This window comes from Caretta caretta, chromosome 2 (assembly GCF_965140235.1).
Source record: "Caretta caretta isolate rCarCar2 chromosome 2, rCarCar1.hap1, whole genome shotgun sequence".
NCBI lineage: Eukaryota > Metazoa > Chordata > Testudines > Cheloniidae > Caretta > Caretta caretta.
The window spans coordinates 91975280-91995311 of record NC_134207.1 but is presented as its reverse complement, the minus strand read 5'-3'; the positions used below and the strand labels follow the sequence as shown (position 1 = coordinate 91995311).

Sequence of the window (20032 nt, the reverse complement as noted above, 5' to 3'; positions counted from 1 at the left end):
GGAAGCCCTAAGTCCTTTAACCTGCAATTTTGTTGCTTACAGGTGATTTATGTGGGGCTCTTTATGGACACACAGGCTACCCGTGCACAAAGAATTACAGGACTGGGGTCTTGGATTATAGTTCTGCTCTGAAAAGTGGCAGTAGAAAAATGGCACCTTACTCAATAGATATACTCTGTGTGTTCAAAATCAAATCTCTTTGAACAAAGACTAATTTTTACTGTACTATATTCCTGTTGGTACAGGAAAGCCAATACAAGTTCGGGAGAAGGAGCTGGAGCTTGTATTGGCTTTGCTGTACCAATAGGAATATTGTATTTATTCTGATTTGTGCATCAACAGAATATATGTGAATGTATATATTGTTTCGGAACAAACTACAAAGATTCTGTTGTCCCCTTCAAGGTGTATTACAAGATGGTTGAGTTGCACTTCTATGGTACTTGGCATGCTCAATGTCCACTGCCTTTTGTGGAAGTTGAGGGTGCTCGAACCTTGCAGCATCAGGCCCTAAATGAGGGCCAAAGCTGTAACTGGAAGAACTAGTTTTCACAACAAATGTTATGTTACTGCAGCACAACAAACAGGAACTGAATAATGCTATTTCAAGTTACTTTCGAGTAAATCTGCACTTCATAGAAACTTGCAATGGACTGACCAGGAGAGGATCTCTCTAGTTTCCATTTTGCAGGACACAATTTATTTTGTCATTGACCTGAAGAAAAATACTTCAGCTTTAATGGCATCTTATTAAATCTTTTTGACTATTCACTTTATGTATAGAGGTCTAGCTATCGTTTAAAGGAAACCTAGAAATAAGATGTCGGTAACGTTGGGGAAGTTCAGGGAAAAGTATTGGAAAAATAGATGCTTGGTACTGAGATTGATTTCTTGAGATTCCAAAATCCTAAATATCCATAATTAAACTGCGTCCAGAGTAAACAAAAAAAACCCTGTAGCTTGAACACCTAGGTCTTAGTGAGTCTAGTGGAAATGTAGTCAAAGCTGGTTCCTGAAGCTCCCTGGGGTTAATGCAGTTGGGAGGTGTGTTGGCACAGAGCTCAGCCAAGGAAGGAGGAAAACATTGCATAATACAAATAGCCTTTCCATCCACTTATATATGGAACAAGGTTGAGTGTCTCCAGCAGAAGTGATATCTAAGGTTTTCTGACATATGGGCCTTTTTAAGCCCTGCCTACAGTAGGACTTTTCCATACAATTTCCCACTGTTGCCACCGTCAGTGGCCATGCTAGTATGGACAAGGTTCCAGCAGCTACTGGCACTTTAAACACAGCTCAGAGCAGGCATAAACAATGTGCAGCTTAAAATGCTGGCGGTCTGCTGGGCTGCTGGCAGTCCCTGTCCATACTGGTGCTCTCGCTGTGAGCATCAGTTGAGCTCCACTAGTAGTGGTTAGAGGGAAGTTTTAGGGGAAAAGTGCTGTTAGTATTTTAGTCATGTCAGGGTTTGGGGGAATGGGATCTGTGTAGATATCTTAAATGCTTTTAAAATGACAAACAAAATATAACTAAGGTGTCGGTCACAAATAATGACCTGGTGCCGGAAGAAGTGTCCTAGTGTTAACTTTTTGTTGGGAACAATCTAAGGGTGCAAATTTTAAGCAAGCAGTTTGTGTCTGTCTGACCGAGAGGTTTAAAATATTGGCCTTTACTGATGGATGAGTCTCAAACAAATAATTCTCCAAAAGCAGAGGTATCCTTTTTGTTCGTTTTTTTGTTTTCTTTTGTTTTGTTTTTAAAAAAAAAAATTTTTTTTTCACTTTTAGAGTGGTGAGTCCAGGATGATATCTCATTATCATTATACTACGTGGCCAGATTTTGGAGTCCCTGAGTCCCCAGCTTCATTTCTCAACTTCTTGTTTAAAGTCAGAGAATCTGGTTCGCTGAGTCCTGAACATGGACCTGCCATAATTCACTGTAGTGCAGGGATAGGACGCTCTGGCACATTTTCATTGGTAGACACCTGTCTTGTCCTGGTAAGTGTTTGTATGGTGGCTTTTGGTTTATATTTGAGCTTTTTGATGAGAACTCCTAGCAAATAAGATACCTGGAAATAAGCCACACATTTGTGAAGGTAAATGAAGACCCTGTGGAAGCTACTTAGTTTCTCTGACACTTATTCTGATGGCTTAAATAAATGTATGAAAATTTATATTTCTTTATATTTATAATGTGGGATGAGTAGAAATATAGACCTGTTTTCAGACTGGTGATCTTAATGTGTCTTAGTCTTTATAAACCATATTTTCAGAGATTTGTAACTTTGCCCTTAGCTCTTCACTGTTACCTGAAACTTGTTGGATCAAAGTCTGTCTAGAAGTGGAATTTGCTTTCTAATTTTCAACACTTAAAGGAAAGAGCAATATAGATAGAAAAATGGTGCAATAGAATGAAGCTTGTTGGCTTTTTTGGTCCTTCTAGTATTCCTGTAACTTAAAAAAAAATTAAATTAAATCTGAAGTGTTTATATAAAGCTAACACTCTGAGAGAAAAGCCACTATAGCTATTCCAAAACATTGTCTGTATATCAGATTAATGTTCCTGATTCTTTAGGGGGGAAATTACTTTTAAAAGGACATAATCATTAGTTCAGTTACTGGACATATAGCAAGTAATACATACTGTACTGTTTTTCACAGTGTGTTTATAATGGTATTAGCCAGTCCGTGTAAAGCCCCAAATTTGCAAATGGTTTAGTCCACTCTTTTTTTTGCGCACATATTGTCCCATATTTCTGTTGAATGTGTCTGTCTTTTTAACTAAATACCAAGTTCTAGTACTCTGAACTACTATGCCCCAATCCTGCAACTTAAACACATTCATTTGTAAAGTTAGGCAAGTAGAAGTGTATTAAGACTCAGGGCTTTAATTGTTACTAGCATATTGGCTTTTGTGGATTTCAACTAATCTCCAGTTGTATTTTAACTTTTATCTTTTTGTGTTACATAAAAGTATTTAAATGATTTATTCTCTTGAGAGAAAAACTTAGAAATCTGTTTCAGATGTTAATTTCTCATACAGTTATAACAGAAATGTGGTAAAAAGATGAATGTATATATTGTTCAGTAGAAATTTGTATAACTCAAATACACCTCTAACCTGATATAACGCGGTCCTTGGAAGCCAAAAAATCTTACCGTGTTTATAGGTGAAACTGCGTTACATCAAACTTGCTCTGGCCTCGAGTATTTCCATTATTAATAGTCAGTTCCTGCCCCCTGACTGACCCCTCAGAACCCCCGACCCATCCAACACCCGACCCCCCTGCTCCTTGTCCCCTTACTGCCCCAATCCCTGTCCACACCCCCAGAACCTCCAAACCATCCAACCCTCCCTGTCCTCTGACCGCCCCCAGAGACCCTCTGTTCTTTATCCAACCCCTCGGCCCCAGCTCGGCTCCCTTAATACGCCACTCAGAGCAGTGTGTCGGAGCCAGACATGCTGATGTGCTGATCCGCCGGACTGCACAGACCCCACCCCGAGTGCTGCTTTACCATGTTATATCGGGTTGCGTTATATCAGGGTAGAGGTGTATGTGTTTAAAATTTTCCTTATTTTTTGGTACTTTTAAAGAACAATTGTCCCACTTTCACAGATTAGGTCAAAACTCTTTATATAATTAACCAGATTTTTTTTTCAACAGATGGAAAAAAAAGACCCTTCTTCTGTAGACATTAAGCAAGTATTATTGGATATGAGAAAATATCGCATGGGACTTATTCAGACACCTGACCAGCTAAGATTCTCGTATATGGCTATTATAGAAGGAGCAAAATTTATCATGGGGGATTCAACTATACAGGTAAATGTTTTTAGACTAAACTGAATCTACTGTAATAATCCAAATTTGCAGTGTTTATAAAATCAATGGGTGATTCGATTTGATGTTCTCTTAGCATTTCTGCTTTGGTTAGGCAGATAAACTTCTCTCTTAATCAAGCATTGAAGTGTGTGTCTCAGCTAAACTTTTAATTCTATGTTTTAGTAACCTGCTCTGTGATATATGGCAGGCATACTCTGTACTAACATAAGGAAGGTTAAATCCGTATCATCAGCTTTTTTAAAAACCAAAAGAAATGTCATGTTTCCAAGTGAAATTGAACAAGGGTCTTTTCTCCCTGAATTATCCATACTTTATCTGTTAATAAAATATTCTGCTGCTGAAGATTAAAGTTTGCTACCAGGTAACATTTTTTTTACTGTTTGATTAACCAGCGATAGTCAGTATAACCAGCTCGATGAGATTAATTGGGTTTATTTAATGCAGTTCAAAAAATTCAAGTTTTACAAGTCACTAGTTCTAGACTTTGTTTTCAGTGTGCTTTCCGGTAATAACACTTTAAAATAGCTTCGCCTTGTCAAGGAGACACAGAACTCTTTTTGTATGGTAGATCATGTTGTTTTTTTTCTTTTGCTGAAAAAACAGCGTACTGTAAACAAGTGTAAATTAACTTGACAAACCTACTCTGCTTTCAGAAATAGGATGGAGGAGTAGATAACTTAAAGCATGTTTATTACAGCTGTCTTGTCAAATGTTTCCATCCAACGCACATTTTGTGCTTGTGTGTAAATAAATTTTACACAACCACTAAAGACCAAATAGGTGCAAAGTACACACTTACGCTATGTAAGAACTAGGTGGTTGTATTCTGTATTCTGACACAGCCTTATGACCAGCATTATGACTATACTTAACTGTTTCCACCATTAATGATTTTAGCCCAAAGACACACTTAGAAGTAGCAGTCATTTACTGCAAGCTGCTTTTGGCAGAACTTGGAGTTCACTTCCTGAACATATTGCTGTTTTGTATACCAAAGGCCATACCTCACATTTTTTGTTGAATTTTTAGTAATGTCACAGTCAAATTACTGAATAGTCTGAGAGACTTTGTTTTTTAAACTGACATGAATTCTCCCTTTTTAGCATGTGCATTTCTTGAGGCCCTGAGGAATTTATGGACCATTGTATCAATTTCTCAGTATAAATTTTGGCAGCAATACGTACTTTTTACAGTCTTCTTTTGAAATGATGTGTGAATTTTGGAGTAAGCTGTATGCAACTTTTGGAGACTTTTTGTGTAATTTTTTTAAAATTTCAGAAGATTTTATTCTCTATTGTCAGTCTCTAGCTTTCAAAATTTAGAATAACTATTGGATATTAACAGGTTTCAGAGTAGCAGCTGTGCTAGTCTCTCAGGTGCCACAAGTACTCCTTTTCTTTTTGTGGATACTAACAAATTTAGTGATGGGTTGTCCTTCTTCAGGATAGGTTGTAGATCCTTGAAGATGCGTTGGAGAGGTTTTTAATTGGGGGCTGAAGGTGATGGCTAGTGGCATTCTGTTATTTTCTTTGTTGGCCCTATCCTGAAGAGTGACCCGTCACTCTCAGATCTTGGGAGACAGGCCAGACCTTGCTTACAGACAGCCCCCCAACCTGAAGCAAATACTCACCAGCAACCACACTACAAAAACACTAACCCAGGAACCTATCCTTGCAGCAAAGCATGTTGCCAGCTGTGTCCACATAGCTATTCAGGGGACACCATCAGAGGCTCGTTCACCTGCACATCTACCAATGTGATATATGCCATCATGTGCCAGCAATGCCCCTCTGCCATGTACATTGGTCAAACTGGACAGTCTCTATGTAAAAGAATAAACGGACATAAATCAGACATCAAGAATTATAACCTTCAAAAAGCAGTTGGAGAACACTTCAATCTCTCTGGTCACTCGATTTACAGACCTAAAAGTGGCAATTCTTCAACAAAAAGACTTCAAAAGCAGACTCCAAGGAGAGACTGCTGAATTGGAATTAATTTGCAAACTGGATACAATTTAACTTAGGCTTGAATAGAGACTGGGAGTGGATGTGTCATTACACAAAGTAAAAACTATTCCTCCTCCCCGCCCCTTCCCCCACGCCCCCCACTCCTTTCCTCAGACATGCTTGTCAACTGCTGGAAATGTCTCACCTTGATTATCACTACAAAAGGTCTTCCCCCCCCCCCCCCCCGCTCTCCTGTTGGTAATAGCTCACCTTACCTGATCATTCTTGTTAGTGTGTATGGTAACACCCATTGTTTCATGTTCTCTGTGTATATAAATCTCCCCACTGTATTTTCCATTGCATGCATCTGATGAAGTGAACTGTAGCTCACGAAAGCTTATGCTCAGATAAATTTGTTAGTCTCTCAGGTGCCACAAGTCCTCCTTTTCTTTTTATTGGATATTAGTATTTTTTTAAATTATTCTTGGTTATCAGTTGTATACAACTTAACTCCTCCCACATTTTAGGAAAAATGGAAGTAAGACTTTTCGCAAGTGTACTATTCTTAACAAGTGTTGAACAAATACTGTTCTTAATTTTTTCTGTCAGTCTTGGAATGAACTGAATGTTCTAAGGGGAAAAAGTAAAAATTAAATGTTAAGGATGTCACATCCTTGACATGTCCCAATGTGATTTCAAAATATGCTGGTAAATAATTGATCCCATTGCATTTAAGAACTTCATGAGCTTTTGGGTAAACTAAGAGATCAGCTTTAATTTGAATTTTCCTTGCTGCTCTTCACAGTTTATTTAAAAATGTTTGTTTAGCTTAACTATAGCCATGGGAGGAAATTGTTACTTGAGTTATTGTATGTGAGGGATTTAAGTTACTTGCACAACAGAGTAGAAATATGGACATCAATTTGGTCTTATTCAGATATACTTATCAAATGGTAAATTTGGATTTTCTTCTTCTGTTCCAGAAGAGCTTTTTAAAAATTGGAGTGCAGATGAGACCCAGTGTCAACTTGAATTGTTTTAATTGACAAATTTTATCCAGAACTTTTATTTAAAACACCCTTTAAATAGAGAAGCATGAAATGTGAGTGGATTTTTGGTGTCTTTTGAAAAAAGACAGATGGATTTTTCTGCTCTTGTTTGTTTAGAAGGATCTCTGGGTAGGCTTAAAAGTAACAGCTCTGAATGTGTGCACAGGCCCTTTCCTCCTTCCAAGTTGTTTTCTCTTTATGCAGGCACCTGCTTGCTACCTGTCGGTTTAGTTACAGTTTCAGCTTTGATGTTGCTGTGGTAGGGCATGTTGCATCAACAGTGAAACTAGCTATTATTAAACTGAAAATGTAAAATGGAAGGGATTAGAGAACATTTCTCTAGCCCGATTAGCTATTATTTGTAACAGTACATGGAAAAACCTCTAACATTTTAATGTAGACTGCCTTTCTGGGACCATGGCGCAGCTGCACTGATGAAGCCACACTGCTATAAGTTCTCTCGTGTAGCTGCTCTAAGATGACAGGAGAGAGCTCTCTCCCGTCTCCATTTCATTAATCCACCCCCAATAGATGGCGGTAGCTATGCCGGTTAGAGAAGCTCTACCGCTGACATAGCACTGTCCATCTCGACCTTTAAGTTGATGTAACTTCCGTTGCTCACGGGGTGGCACACCCCTAAGCAGTATATGTTATACCGACATAAGTGGGGGTGTAGACAGTCTTAGTGAAGGTTAAGACCAACTCCATTCCTCTTGTGTTAACTTCTCCTGGTTTTGAGGTCTTATGCTCAGAACTTGTAATCATGAAGTCTCAGGGGCCTGCCCACGTAGATCTAATTAAACAGCTTGCTGTGTAAGCATTCTTCCAGTAAATATGAGTATAGTGGAAGTTGCTCTCAACCTCTCTGTGTAGTTGCCTAACTCTTTTTCTGGAAAGCTTTAACATTTCTGTTTACAGCAGGCCTTTAAAATTCAGTAGGGAGAAACCCTTCGGCTAGAGAAGTGCTTTTTCCTCATCCCACGAAATTCCATGTAAGTTTGGCTGAAATATGAACTCTTCAATTCCCATTTCCCTTCTCTTGCTTGTGATCCTCAGGGAAACTGTGGCATGAACATCGGTAAAGAGATTGCTGATACCAACACAGCACATGCTGTACTGGAAGCTGCCAGAGCAGTGAGGAAGGGCAGGAGAGTTGGCACACGATCTCAGCATCCCATCTCCTTTCCACTCTCCTGCAGGTTCCATGCAGAGCAGGACCTTTTGGGTGGTGGGTTGAAGAGCCTGGGTGCCATACTCCCCATGACGATCTCCTGGATTTAGTACATGGTGCTAGCAGTCTGTTTGTTTCTCTCCTGGGATAACCGCCTCCTCCTGTTGCCTGCTAATGTAGTTAGTCCTGTAGCTCAAGTGGTAACGCTCTGCTGCAGTGCTGAAGGTTCAGGTTTCAAACCCTGCTGAAGATGTGTGATGTGGGTGGGTGAACTTTACTTAATGAAACTTATTTTTACCTCTTTTTCCCCCCTTTAATCTGTTGGCACCTTCCTTGTCCCTGTCTTGCAATGTTGATAAAAGACCATACTATCACCTGTAACTGTTTTTTATTTAAATATATCATATATTACCTGCATATCTCTTCAGGCCCACACAGTGTGAACACTTTTTGAGGTTTTAGAAGTGGTGCTAGCATTTTCACGGAGTGGGGCAGTGGAGCAGGGAAGCATTTCCACCATGGTGTAGACGAATCCCATAAACTTCATTTTTGACATCCACAGTGTTCTCAAGCTGTGGTTTTTGGGAAGGAGGGGGAAATTGTTTTAATATAGGTTTCTAACTGGTGTCCGTCACTTATGTATCTCAATTTAGTCAAAGTTTGCCTGAATAATAATTTCACTCTTGGTGGATAAATTCTCCTTTTTCCAATGACAAGACTCCCTAGCAAACTGTTTGCATTTTGAGATCTATCTCCACAAATAAAACACAGGTAGCTAGGTAAACACTAGTTTAAATGAAATCTTAGGTTTCCTGGAGTCATTTAGGATCCTCTTTTGAGCTCATCAGGCAATAATCCATAGCAAGGTTACCAATACAAAGTTAATTTTCTCATCACTTCATAATCTGTAGGATTTCCTGTGAGAGGATGACGAATGCTGATCGCAATATGTAGTTTTTTAATAAGGACTCCCACTTCTGACACATCCGATACACACAAATAAAAGGTTTTGTTTTCCTGAGGGGAATCTAATCTGTTGACACAGGAGCAAGGCATACCGGTTCATTAAACACTGCTACAAGGAATTAAAAAAAAAGAATATCCTTGTTTAAAACTATTGGAAATTCCAAAGGGACTGTGTAGTCACATGGACGTGTACAGCCATGTTTTCTTGTAGTTGTCAGGTCATTTTGGACATTTTATCCAGTTCTCTGGATTTTACACAGGTTTATGACCAAGGTGGCTGATTACAAAAGCTTTGGATTTACATGGAGTTGTAGAGCAGCAAAGCTCATATAAGAGACTGTTTTGATTAAAAAAAAAAAAAAAGAAAAGAAAAAAAACCACACATTTCACATCTGATGTCTAGTAATCTTTTGTGAAGGGCTCTTGCCAATATTTTGTCTCCTGCAAACAGTAAAGAGATATCTAGTTACACCACTGTCACTTGTAATACTTTTTCTTGAATAATAATTTAGCATTTTTTAATTGTTGTGGTATTGTGTCATGCTCTTAACCATATTGGCTTCTCTGTAATACCTATCTGTTTGATCAGATCCACTTTTAGAGATTTTTTGCAGGTATTCTGTCATGCCCAAGAGCCTTACCTCTTCTATTGCCATGAGTGCACAGCCTTAACTTTGACTTGCAAATTTTTGTTAATCCTGGACAAATTTCTTTGCTCTTTACTTGACCTTCAAGTTGTTTTCTAACAACCGAATTTCCCTCAAATGAGTCTAGGTTTTAGTGTTACCTGAAGCTAAGACTGATGGGTGTACTTTGTTCTCTATTCAGTGTAAATAAGGGTATCGTGGTGTTGCTTACTACTTTATCTAGAAATTAGTTTTTATATACTTTGAATAAACAAGAATGATCATATAAATAAAAATGTAAATTAAAAAGATATAACTTTCACGATGTTGAGAAATGTTGTTCAAAAACGTGTTCTCATTCATTCAGAAACGGTGGAAGGAACTTTCTAAGGAGGACCAAGCACCAAGTTCTGAGCAGTCCCCTCCACACCCAACCAGAGTAAATACAGAGAAGTACAATGGGAATAGTGTTGGCTTAGAAAAACAGGAGCAAATTGGGGAGAAAATAAATACTGAACTGTCCACTAAAGTGCAGGATATCATGGATGGAAGCATTGAAAGGTAAGAAACATGGAAAGTGCCTTGGGGGTGTGGTTTTTTGTTTTTTTTTAAATCCTCTTATCCTGGAGTAGGGTTGCCAATGGTCTAATCACACAAACCCAAACACCCTTGCCCTGTCCCGCCCCTTCTCTGAGGCCCCGCCCCACTCACTTCATCCCCCCCTTCCTCTGTGGCTTGCTGTCCCCCACCTCATTCACTTTCACCGAGCTGGGACAAGGGGTTGGGGTACAGGCTCTGGGCTGGGGCCGAGGGGTTCGGCGTGTGAGAGAGGCTCTGTGGTGGAGGAGGGGGTGCGGGGTGCAGGATCTGGGAGGGAGTTTGGATTCTGGAGGGGCATCCGGTCTGGCGCAAGGGATTGGGGTGTGGAAGGTGGCTTGGGGTGCTGGCTCCATGGGGGGGGGCTCAGGGGGCTGAGGCAGGGGGTGATGGGTGCAGGCTCCAGCTCCCAGGCAGTGCTTATCTCTGGTGGCTCCTAGTCAGCGGCACTGTGGGGCTAAGGCAGGCTACCTGCCTGCCCTGGCCCCACGCTGCTCCTGGAAGCAGCTGACATGTCCCTTGCGGGGGTGAAGAGGGCTCTGCACATACAGCCCCCATTTGCAGGCACCGCCCCTGCAGTTCCCATTGGCTGCAATTCCCATTGGCTAGCTTGGGGCGGGGACAGTGCACAGAGACCCCCTGTTACCTCAAGGGCCACAGGGACATGTCACCACTTTGGGGACTGGCACAAAGCCAGGGCAGACAGGGAGGCTGCCTTAGCCCCACAACGCTGCTGGACATTTAGCAGCCTAAAATCTCCCAGTTTTTGGCTTCAGTAGCCTCTGGGAGATAGAGCCAAATTCCGGGAGACTTCCAGCGAAACTGGGAGGGTTGGCAACCCTATCCTGGAGAAATTCTAATCCCAGATAATTTGTCCCTTGAGTGGGGGCAAGGATGGGGTGTGTTCCCTAGATGGTCTTAGACATGGCTGAATAAAATCTTTGATACCACTTTAGTTATTCCCTGTTCAGTACTTTTAAATAAGTAAGCTCTAAGAAGAAAAGAGAAAATAACAAAATGGCTGGGAACAGAAAGGCTTACAGCACAAGGTTTCAAGTGTCATTCTGCACACACTCCGGAAGAACAGCTGAAAGGACTGAACTACCCCTTCCATCTCATTGAGTTGCTAACTTTGGAGCTTTCTGTTCATTAAGGCTTCAGACTTTCAGATAAAAAGGCTAAGGCCTGGTCTCGACTTGAAACTTAGGTTGACATAGCCACATTGCTCTGGGCTGTGAAAAATTTCACACTCTGTGAAGTAGTTAGGTCAACTTAACCCATGCTATAGATGCAGCTGGGTAACCACTGACCTAGCTACCACCTCTCGGGGGTAGATTTCCTATGGCAATGAGAAAAAACCCTTCTGTCACTGTAGTAAGGGTTTAGTGTAGACCTGAGAGGCAGCATCTAGGTTGATGGAAGGTTAACCTAACTACTTCATACAGGATGTGAAACTTTTCACAGCCTTCAGTGATGTAGCTAGATTGACCTGAGTTTTTTAGGTGTAGCCGAGGCTTAAGTGTCTATGGTAAGGCGCTACAGCAGCATAGTTGTAGCACTGTAGGTGTGCCATTGTAGCGCTTGTCGCAATATACAAGCGACAGACTTCTGCCAGAAGAGCAGTATTGGCCATGGGTGTGAAAATGTGATCCCTAACCAATGTGTCTGTACTGGCAGAAGGTTCTAGTGTAGATACAGCTATACTAGCAAAATGGCATTTATATCAGGATAGCTTGTTTCATTCATTTATGGGGACGGTTTTACTAGGCCAATACAAACGTCAGTTTTGCCATAGGGTTGCCAGTTTTGGTTGGATGTATTCCTGGAGGTTTCATCCCATGATGTGATCTTTAACGAAAGATGAATTTTTAATTCTTGGAGATTCCAGGACAATCCTGCAGGCTGGCAACCCCATTTTGTCAGTATAGCTGCATCCACACCAGGAGTGCTTTTGCTGGTACAGTAGTGATAAAAGTGCTCCAAGTGTAGATGTGGCCTTAGATACACACTTACACACCAACTGAGCAATTACCACAATCACATGCACAAATCAGGTGACTGCTTAGCTTGTAAAGGGCAGAAATAGTAATGGTCTTACAAGTACGTGGTATCAGTTTTTCACCACAGAGGTAAATGCAATGCTAACTTCTCTAAATAGAAGTTTTTGGTGTGAGTTTCAGAAGTTGTGCACACGAATAGGCTCAACTGTAGTCAGTGGGAGCTGTTCGTGCTCAATACCTTTGCAAACTGGACTACACAAGGGCCATATTTTATCCTCCATCTTTGTACCAACTTCCCATTGCTCTCAGTAGGAGGTTTGCTGTGGTTTGAAGGCACAAGTAGCCTGTGGGTGTGTTTTCACTGTAGCCTTGTTAACTCAGGTGATCAAAATCTGAGGCTGAGCACCTGGGTTAGCTTGCTTCTGGTGTGAGTGGCCACAGAAGAAAGTCTTACTTGAGTTACTGTGTCCTCACCGATTCTGCACTCACCACTGTGCATTGCTAAGACCTGTGGGATCATGTCCCAGGGTTCTTTCTGTTGCAGTAAACTGAGTTGCTCTGATCTTTCCCAGTGAGTTGTGGGAGAACTTGTTGTCCTTTTGGGTATTGGGGGAATTGTGGCAAGACACTGGAGGATTATCAGCAACAAGTGATTTAGCCTGTGTCCTCACTGGGAAGTGTGTGGGTTATCAGTCTGATGTAAAGTATCACGCTGGTTTTAGCCTGAAGCTTCAGATGTGCCTGCCAGCCCAGACTGAAAGTACCACTAAACCAGGGGTGGGCAAACTTTTTGGCCCAAGGGCCACATCGGGGAATAGGAATTGTATGGCGGACCATAAATGGTCACAAAGTTGGGGTTGGGGACAGGATGCAGGCTCTGGGGTGGGGCTGGGTATGAGAGATTTGGGGTGCAGGATGGTGCTCCGGGCTGGGATCGAGGGGTTTGGAGAGCAGGAGGAGGATCAGGGCTGGGGCATGGGGAGAGGCCCGGGGGTGCAGGCTCCGAGCAGCGATTACCTCGAGGCTCCCAGAAGCATTGGTATGTCCCTTCTCTGGCTCCTATGCGGAGGTGCAGCCAGGCAGCTCTGCACGCTGTCCCATCCGCAAGCACCGCCCCTGCAGCTCCCGTTGGAGTGCGTAGGAGCCAGAGTGGAGAAGCCGCGTGGTGTGGGGCTGAGCTGCATGGTGCGACCCTGACCCAGCACCCCGGCTGGAGTGCCGGAGTGGGGCCGAGCTGCGTGGTGCGACCCCAACCCAGCGCCCTGGTCAGAGCGGGGCTGAGCCGTGTGGTGAGGCCCCGGACCCAGCGCGCTGGCCGGAGCAGGGGCTGGCTTAAAATGGCTCGCAGGCTGTACTTTGCCTACCCCTGCACTAAACTCATGAGAGGGTTTTGTGTGTGTGGTAGGAGGGTTGCAGGCAACAACCAAGAAAGAGCCTGAGTTATCTCTTCAGTGAAGATGCTCTCAATGTGTGCTTTTTTGGTATACTCTATATATTATATATTAATATAGAAAATACATATACAGTAGGCAAGAGGGAGCAGCATTAAGGTTGCAACTCGTGTTTCCTAAGTTCTTGATGTTTAACTTGGCAACCTTAATAATGTTAAAACAGCATGGGTATTTAATTAAACTGTTCAGGTAATTAGAGTAGCACAAAGACCATTCTCGTCAACATTCCCTCCTTCATTGTTTTAGTTATAAACAGCACAGATTGGTTAACTGTTCTGTGTGTTGGGTTGGATTGCGGGGTTTTTTCCTAATATCTCTTGAGGAATTACTTCTATTCTACAATTTAGTTTTTTCTCTTTTAGTACGGTTCGGAAACGGCTACGAGAGGATAGAAAAGCTCACACAGCCCAGAAGGTGCACCAGATGAAACAGAAGCTAAGTGAGACCGAAAGAAAAAGAAAAAGGTGGTTATATTGGAAACCTATTCTCACTAAGATTGGGTTTGGTACAGTCATTTTAGCTGGAGCTTATTCTTGCTGGAAACTGTATTTTCAAGAACATTCCTTGTAAGTAAACACTTATTTGCACTGTGAGCCTGTCTACGGTAGCAACTAATCTTGCTGCAAGTCAATCACTAGGGAGTTTGACTTTCAGCAGCAAACTCCTTACACCTAAAATTGGTGCAGGTTAGACACAAATTAGATAAGTGGTGTAAACTTATCACAGTCAGCATCTCAGGACTTTCACAGCAGGTACTTCTGAAACCAAACAGCAGACTGCTACCCAGAATAAAGTTGTTCATTTGTTAAATAAACAGGTACAAACTTTGTGTAACTGTATTTATATACTTTTAAAAATGGTATTCCACTGAATCTAGTAGATGGACCCTGAGCCATGAAGATTTAACGATAGAGGCTGTCTGGGTTTTAATTTACATGCCTGACATAAGCAATAAACAGCGTGGTATCATTTACATTATTAATGCAAAGAAGTTATCCTTATATGTGTGTAATGTACTATTGACATAGGCATCAACATTTTATATTCTTATGACCCAGGATAAATATATTTTATAACTGCATATTTAATCTTACTTTTTGTAGCGAACTGTACTTTTAAAAGCTTAGTTTGTACAAATTTATTTGACCAAAACAAAAAAATTTGATTTTGGAACTAAATGTAAAGCATAATTTGTGCACAGTGCATCCATTCCCCACATTTCAAGATTTTGAGACTTTGGATATGAGCAGCTAAGGTTCTGATGAAGCACTTTTCAGTTTCTCCTCTGTACACTGCATTCCTTTTATTTATTTATTTTTTGTTTTTGCAGTTATTTAAAAAAGCTTGAAATTGCTTATGGGTTTTTTTTAATAAAGCTATTTGCTAGCCCTAGACTTAGAGGCAAATTGTTAAACTGATTCATGGAAGCTGTATTCAGACTTCAGCTACTGTCTGACGCTCTAGTTTTGTTAAAGTTCTGACATTTCATTAAATATGTAATGTGATACTTTGTGTCTCATCTTACTGATTTTTTTTGAGTTTTATTCCATGTAATGATAAAAATCTGTCACCTATCAATAATGGCACACTGAAGGTAACTTAAAACTGATTTAACTTCGTGAAAAACTTGTTTCAAATGTAATTGAAAGTATTAGCTACAGAATATAGATGAATATTATCAGTTATTTGATAAGATGTTAACTGTGACGTAGTCTTAATCAAGGATGCCCGATCTATGTAAGTTGCCTAGCACCATAATAAACACAATAGTTAACCACTTCATGAGGAATAGCAGATGAAGGAAGTACTTCTTTACCTTCAGATCACTTTGAGATGGATCATACACTTTTTTGTACAAATAGTGCGAAGTTTATCTAAAATAGCTCTTTTCCCAGCTCCATTGTTAACTTCCTTCCCATTGTATAGGTTCCTTTATGCAGCTGTCAAACTCATTCTCCTCTAAGGAAGAAGGCCGTGTGGCCTAGTGGATAGAGCACTGGATAAGCATTCAGGAGACTTGAGTTCTATTCATGGCTCTGCCACTGGTCTGATGAGTGACCTTGAACAAATCACCCTACCTCTCTGCCTCAGTTTCCAAATGTGTAAAATGGGGATAATGATATTGTGATCTCCTTAATAAAACATTTTGAAAGGTCTCCAGCCACCTGCAGGCTCAGTAGCAGGGGGTTAAACATGGGACTGAAACTGAGTTGCTATTTCATTGCACTGCAGTTAGATGACTGAACAACATACACTTTTGAGGAGTGTCTCACAGAAGTGCAATAGATTTACACAGGTAACTCCAGGTAGTGTGAATAGTGAATTCCCCTGGTGTTAGTAGAATAATGAGACTTCAGATGGTGGAGTCTTACAGTGTTTAGAGCTGGGTTTCTTTAAGACTGCCATTAAAACGAGATTGCAACTGGTACTGGAGCCATGGCAGAGCCAAGATTTAGTAATTGCTTTGGCACATATGGTAAATTTTGGTTACTTGTTGTAAGTAGGTATTTTAAGGATAATACAACCAAGTTCAGGAATGCTAAATTCAAGACCTTAAGCAATCTGGGGAGAGTGAAGATTTTGTGTTTAGGAAGGTCTTGTCCCAACAAATATCTTTTTTTTTTTTTAAACCTTCAGCTGTTCTAACTCTAATCAACCCCTAGCCTAAAGCAAATGCATTAGTCTTTCCATCATATATCTTACTCCTCAATCTGCCCATATTTATTTCAATTAAAACTTTTAAGTGTTGTAAAATGTCTTACAAACGACTGGGTTTCGTTTATGGGAAAATGTATGTAGTGCCATGAAGTACTATTATAAAAGTAAATAAGATCTCCATATCTTAAAGTGCTTAAAGGAAAACAGTTAAGAAAAAAACATCTCCAAGATAGATAATATCCCATTCTCTGAAATTGCAAGTCTCCATTTATCTCCTGACTCAGCAGCAGGATTTTTCCAAGCCTTTTCTGCTTTCCTCTGATGACAAGCTCTAAATGCATCTTTGAAGACCTTAATTTGAATTTTTACCTGACTCCATCTAAACTTTGTCTCCTACATTGCCCAGACCCCAAGAAGACTTGCTTGGGAATGTTCATGTGTGCTCACATTCTGTTCACTCCTTTCCACACCACAAAGTAGCATTTGTAAATGTATTTGGTAATTCATGGGTAAGCTGTGTTTGGTTGGCTTGGCTGCATCATTAACAACCAAGCTGTAAAAATTTTTAAGGCTCACACCAGTGACAGGCAAAAATATTTTAAACTACGATCTGCTGCAGTATGAGGTTGGGAAAGAAGCTTAGAATGAAGCCTTTTATCACATTCCAGGAAGGAACTTTGTGTAAAATCCTAGTTCCATTTAAAATAATGGCAAAATACCCACTGACTTTTTAGTGGAGTCAGGATTTCCTCTTTTGTCTTTAGTTCATAGCACTTTACAGGAAGGTGTGCAAAATCTAGGCTGTGCATACTTTGTTTCTATGGCAGTTAAGTCACGAGCACATGAGACAACCGTCTTTACTTCTGAAATATTAAATCCTGATTGGGGCACTAGTTCTGAAATGCTGTTGAGCTTCTGATTCAAATCTTGACTGTGATCCTTTTTCCCCTGTATGTATTGTTTCCCAGAATAATTAGAGATAATTGGAGCATAGTAGAACTTATTTTTTTAATTAGGTTACTTTAAAGCTGACATTCAGATGATTAGCTTCATATAAATCTCGTTCACCTTTTAACGAGTAATCACTAATGTACACGTGAATCTCAGTTATAAGTAGCACATTCTATTTTATAAGGATTGGAATAAGTTCTTACGGTTTTCTATTCAATTATATTTTTCTGGCAGGGGAAAATCTATTGTTTGCAATGGCACCACTTACTGTGTTGTGCCCCTCCATCTTTTAAATATTTCCCCTTTACTTGTTGAGCAGGAGTTATCCAATAGCAATAATTAAATACAGTCTAAAGTAAAGATTTGGAGAAATTACACGTGCATTTTAGGGAAATTTAATTTGCAAATGAAACTTACTTTAACTTAATTAAACCTTTGGAACATTACATGTTCCATTTCATAAACTGATGTATTTTTATTTTAACACTGTATTTTAAAAATAAACAGTATAGTGCAAATGGACATTATAAAAAAGGCTAGTGTGTGAGATGGGGGTGGGTATGAAAAAGACTACATCGTCTCAAAGTATAAAAGAGGCCAATAAAATTATTTCGTGTACCTCTTCATTTATTAGACTTAAACGTCAGATTTTTGGATGACTACACAAGAAACTTATGTAAATTGATTGAGAACTCATGGGGAAAATTGTCATTGTGGACAAGTGATTTAAACTACAGGGTGGAATTTGGCAAAGTTTATAATTGTGTGATAGTCTTCCTGCCTTTTAAAGCTGTTTTTTCATTGGCTTCAGCTCAATCTCACTCTTGTGTACTGAAAATAAATGTATTCAAAATATTTCATCTGTCTTGAGTCTTTATTTGCATTAAAAGGCCTGATATGTGGAAAAATAAACCTTTTTAAAGATGCTGTCAATTAAGTTTAAGAAAAGATTACTGTGCTCTGGAAGAAATCAGTGTGGGTTTATGAATGTTGGTTCTTTTAATTTGTTTCTTGTCATATAGGCTTTGCTTTATTAAAAACGTTATAATTTTGGAATTCCCTCATTGGGACAAGTGAATTTAGACTTGGAATGTCATTTTGCTTTGAACTATGCCTTACAAAACAGGACTGGCATTCAGATTTCAAAGAGCAGTTATTAGGTCCTTGTCCAGCAAAATACTCAGTCCCACTGTAGTCAATGGGACTACTCACATGCTTAAAGTTGGGCATGGGCTTTAGTGACCTGCTGGACTGGGGATCTCCAGCGTGCATTTGCCTTATCTATAGTATCTCTTCTGAAAAGGATTTGGCATTTCAAACAGTTTTACTACTTACAGTAATGGAGTAATTTAGTCTGAGAAACAAATGTGAAAAATTGGAACAAATTATCAGTTTGGGGGTTTGCCTTATAATTCTAGTGACTTCCGAGCCCTTAGTCTATTGATTTTTAGTCTTTACTGAATCGGTGACTTTGTTTTGCGTTGTATGTCGTAGGCCGAGACTGACTGACATCTAAACCTCCAAGACTTGTGAATATTCTACATCTATAAATTGCAAACTATTGACATGCAAGGCAAGATATGAACCCCTCTCCGGGAACAAAAGTGAGGTCTGATAAATACCAAGAAGGCCTCATAATTATCTGTTTACAACGTAAACTACATCCAGGGGATGAAGAACACCACCAGCATGCTACTTTGCGAAACAAAATAACTTGCTGTCTTTTGTGGTTTTTATAATGCCTGTATTAACTGTAGAAAGATGTAAAAGAAATAAACTAGAAAATACTTTGTACTGCCATTTTTATTGTATTTTTATATGTTTTTGGCAGCATTAAATATTTTTTTAAATTGACAACATACTGTTGTGTGCGCATTATGTTAGGGAAAACCTATTAAACAGTATTACAAGAAAATTGGGATTTATCTCGAGGCTTTCTTTTTCTTACCCAACTGGAAAACTACAAATTTGATGCTGAGTATTGAGGTAGCCTCCATTAGAAACTCTACCTCTTGTTTTCCAAATCTTGTTTTGTAAACATTCCAGTTAAAGGAAAACAAGGATACTTGAATACTTGCTTAAGTAACTCTTTCCATGTTTGTTCTAGTCTTTATGCACAAGAAAACAGATTTTGCTCTGCAAAATCCAGTGCAAGAAAGTTGCCATATGATGATATGGTTTGATTTCCTTATTTGTCCATTTAAAATCTCAAACTTCTATTTCCCACAAGCATAACTGTTGCACTATGCCAATTACTGCCAATGGGAGTCTCTCTATAGCTTCAGTGGGTTCATGCCTTTAATATTCTGTGTACATTGCTGAATTTACACCTTGATACTTGTGCAGTATGGTCAAGTTAACAATCACTGTAGAGAACAGAACTTTATTTCAGATGCCAAATTCAGAGATAGTGTGCAATATATTTGAATCTAGTAGAGTTCAAAGTAACCTCAACAAAAATTATTGTAATAGCATTTATACTCAAGGACCAGAAGTGTAAATCAGGGTAGGCGCTTCTATACCTTATACCCTCCCCTTAGTTGCTTTTCCTCATGCACACTTCTCTTCCAGCCACTCGGAATATGTTAAATCAATTTAACTGACTCCCTCAAACCCATGTACTGATCTTGATTGTTTTAGCACTAATCCAAGGCCCTCTATTGTGTGGCAGACTGGACCTAAATTCTGCAGCAAGGTCCATGGATTCTGCAGTCCTCAGGAAATTCTGTGGCAGCCTCAGGTGAACTTAAAAATTGAGGGTTTTGTTGAA

The 20032-nt window shown here is 39.9% G+C and overlaps 1 protein-coding gene across 2 annotated transcripts in view; it reads left to right on the top strand.

Moving 5' to 3' along the window:
• PTPN2 (protein tyrosine phosphatase non-receptor type 2) overlaps window positions 1–19119 on the top strand; it is a 55703-nt gene extending 36584 nt beyond the window's left edge. Inside the window, exons 6-10 of one of the 2 annotated variants that reach the window (XM_048840200.2) lie at window positions 1788–1997; window positions 3665–3823; window positions 9973–10166; window positions 14016–14219; window positions 18757–19119. In XM_048840200.2, the coding sequence (XP_048696157.2) occupies window positions 1788–1997; window positions 3665–3823; window positions 9973–10166; window positions 14016–14219; window positions 18757–18778 (789 nt within the window). In that variant the 3' untranslated portion in view covers window positions 18779–19119. The remainder of the gene's footprint in view (window positions 1–1787; window positions 1998–3664; window positions 3824–9972; window positions 10167–14015; window positions 14220–18756) is intronic. The other variant, XM_048840202.2, reaches the window with a different exon arrangement.
• The last annotated feature ends 913 nt before the right edge of the window (window positions 19120–20032 follow it).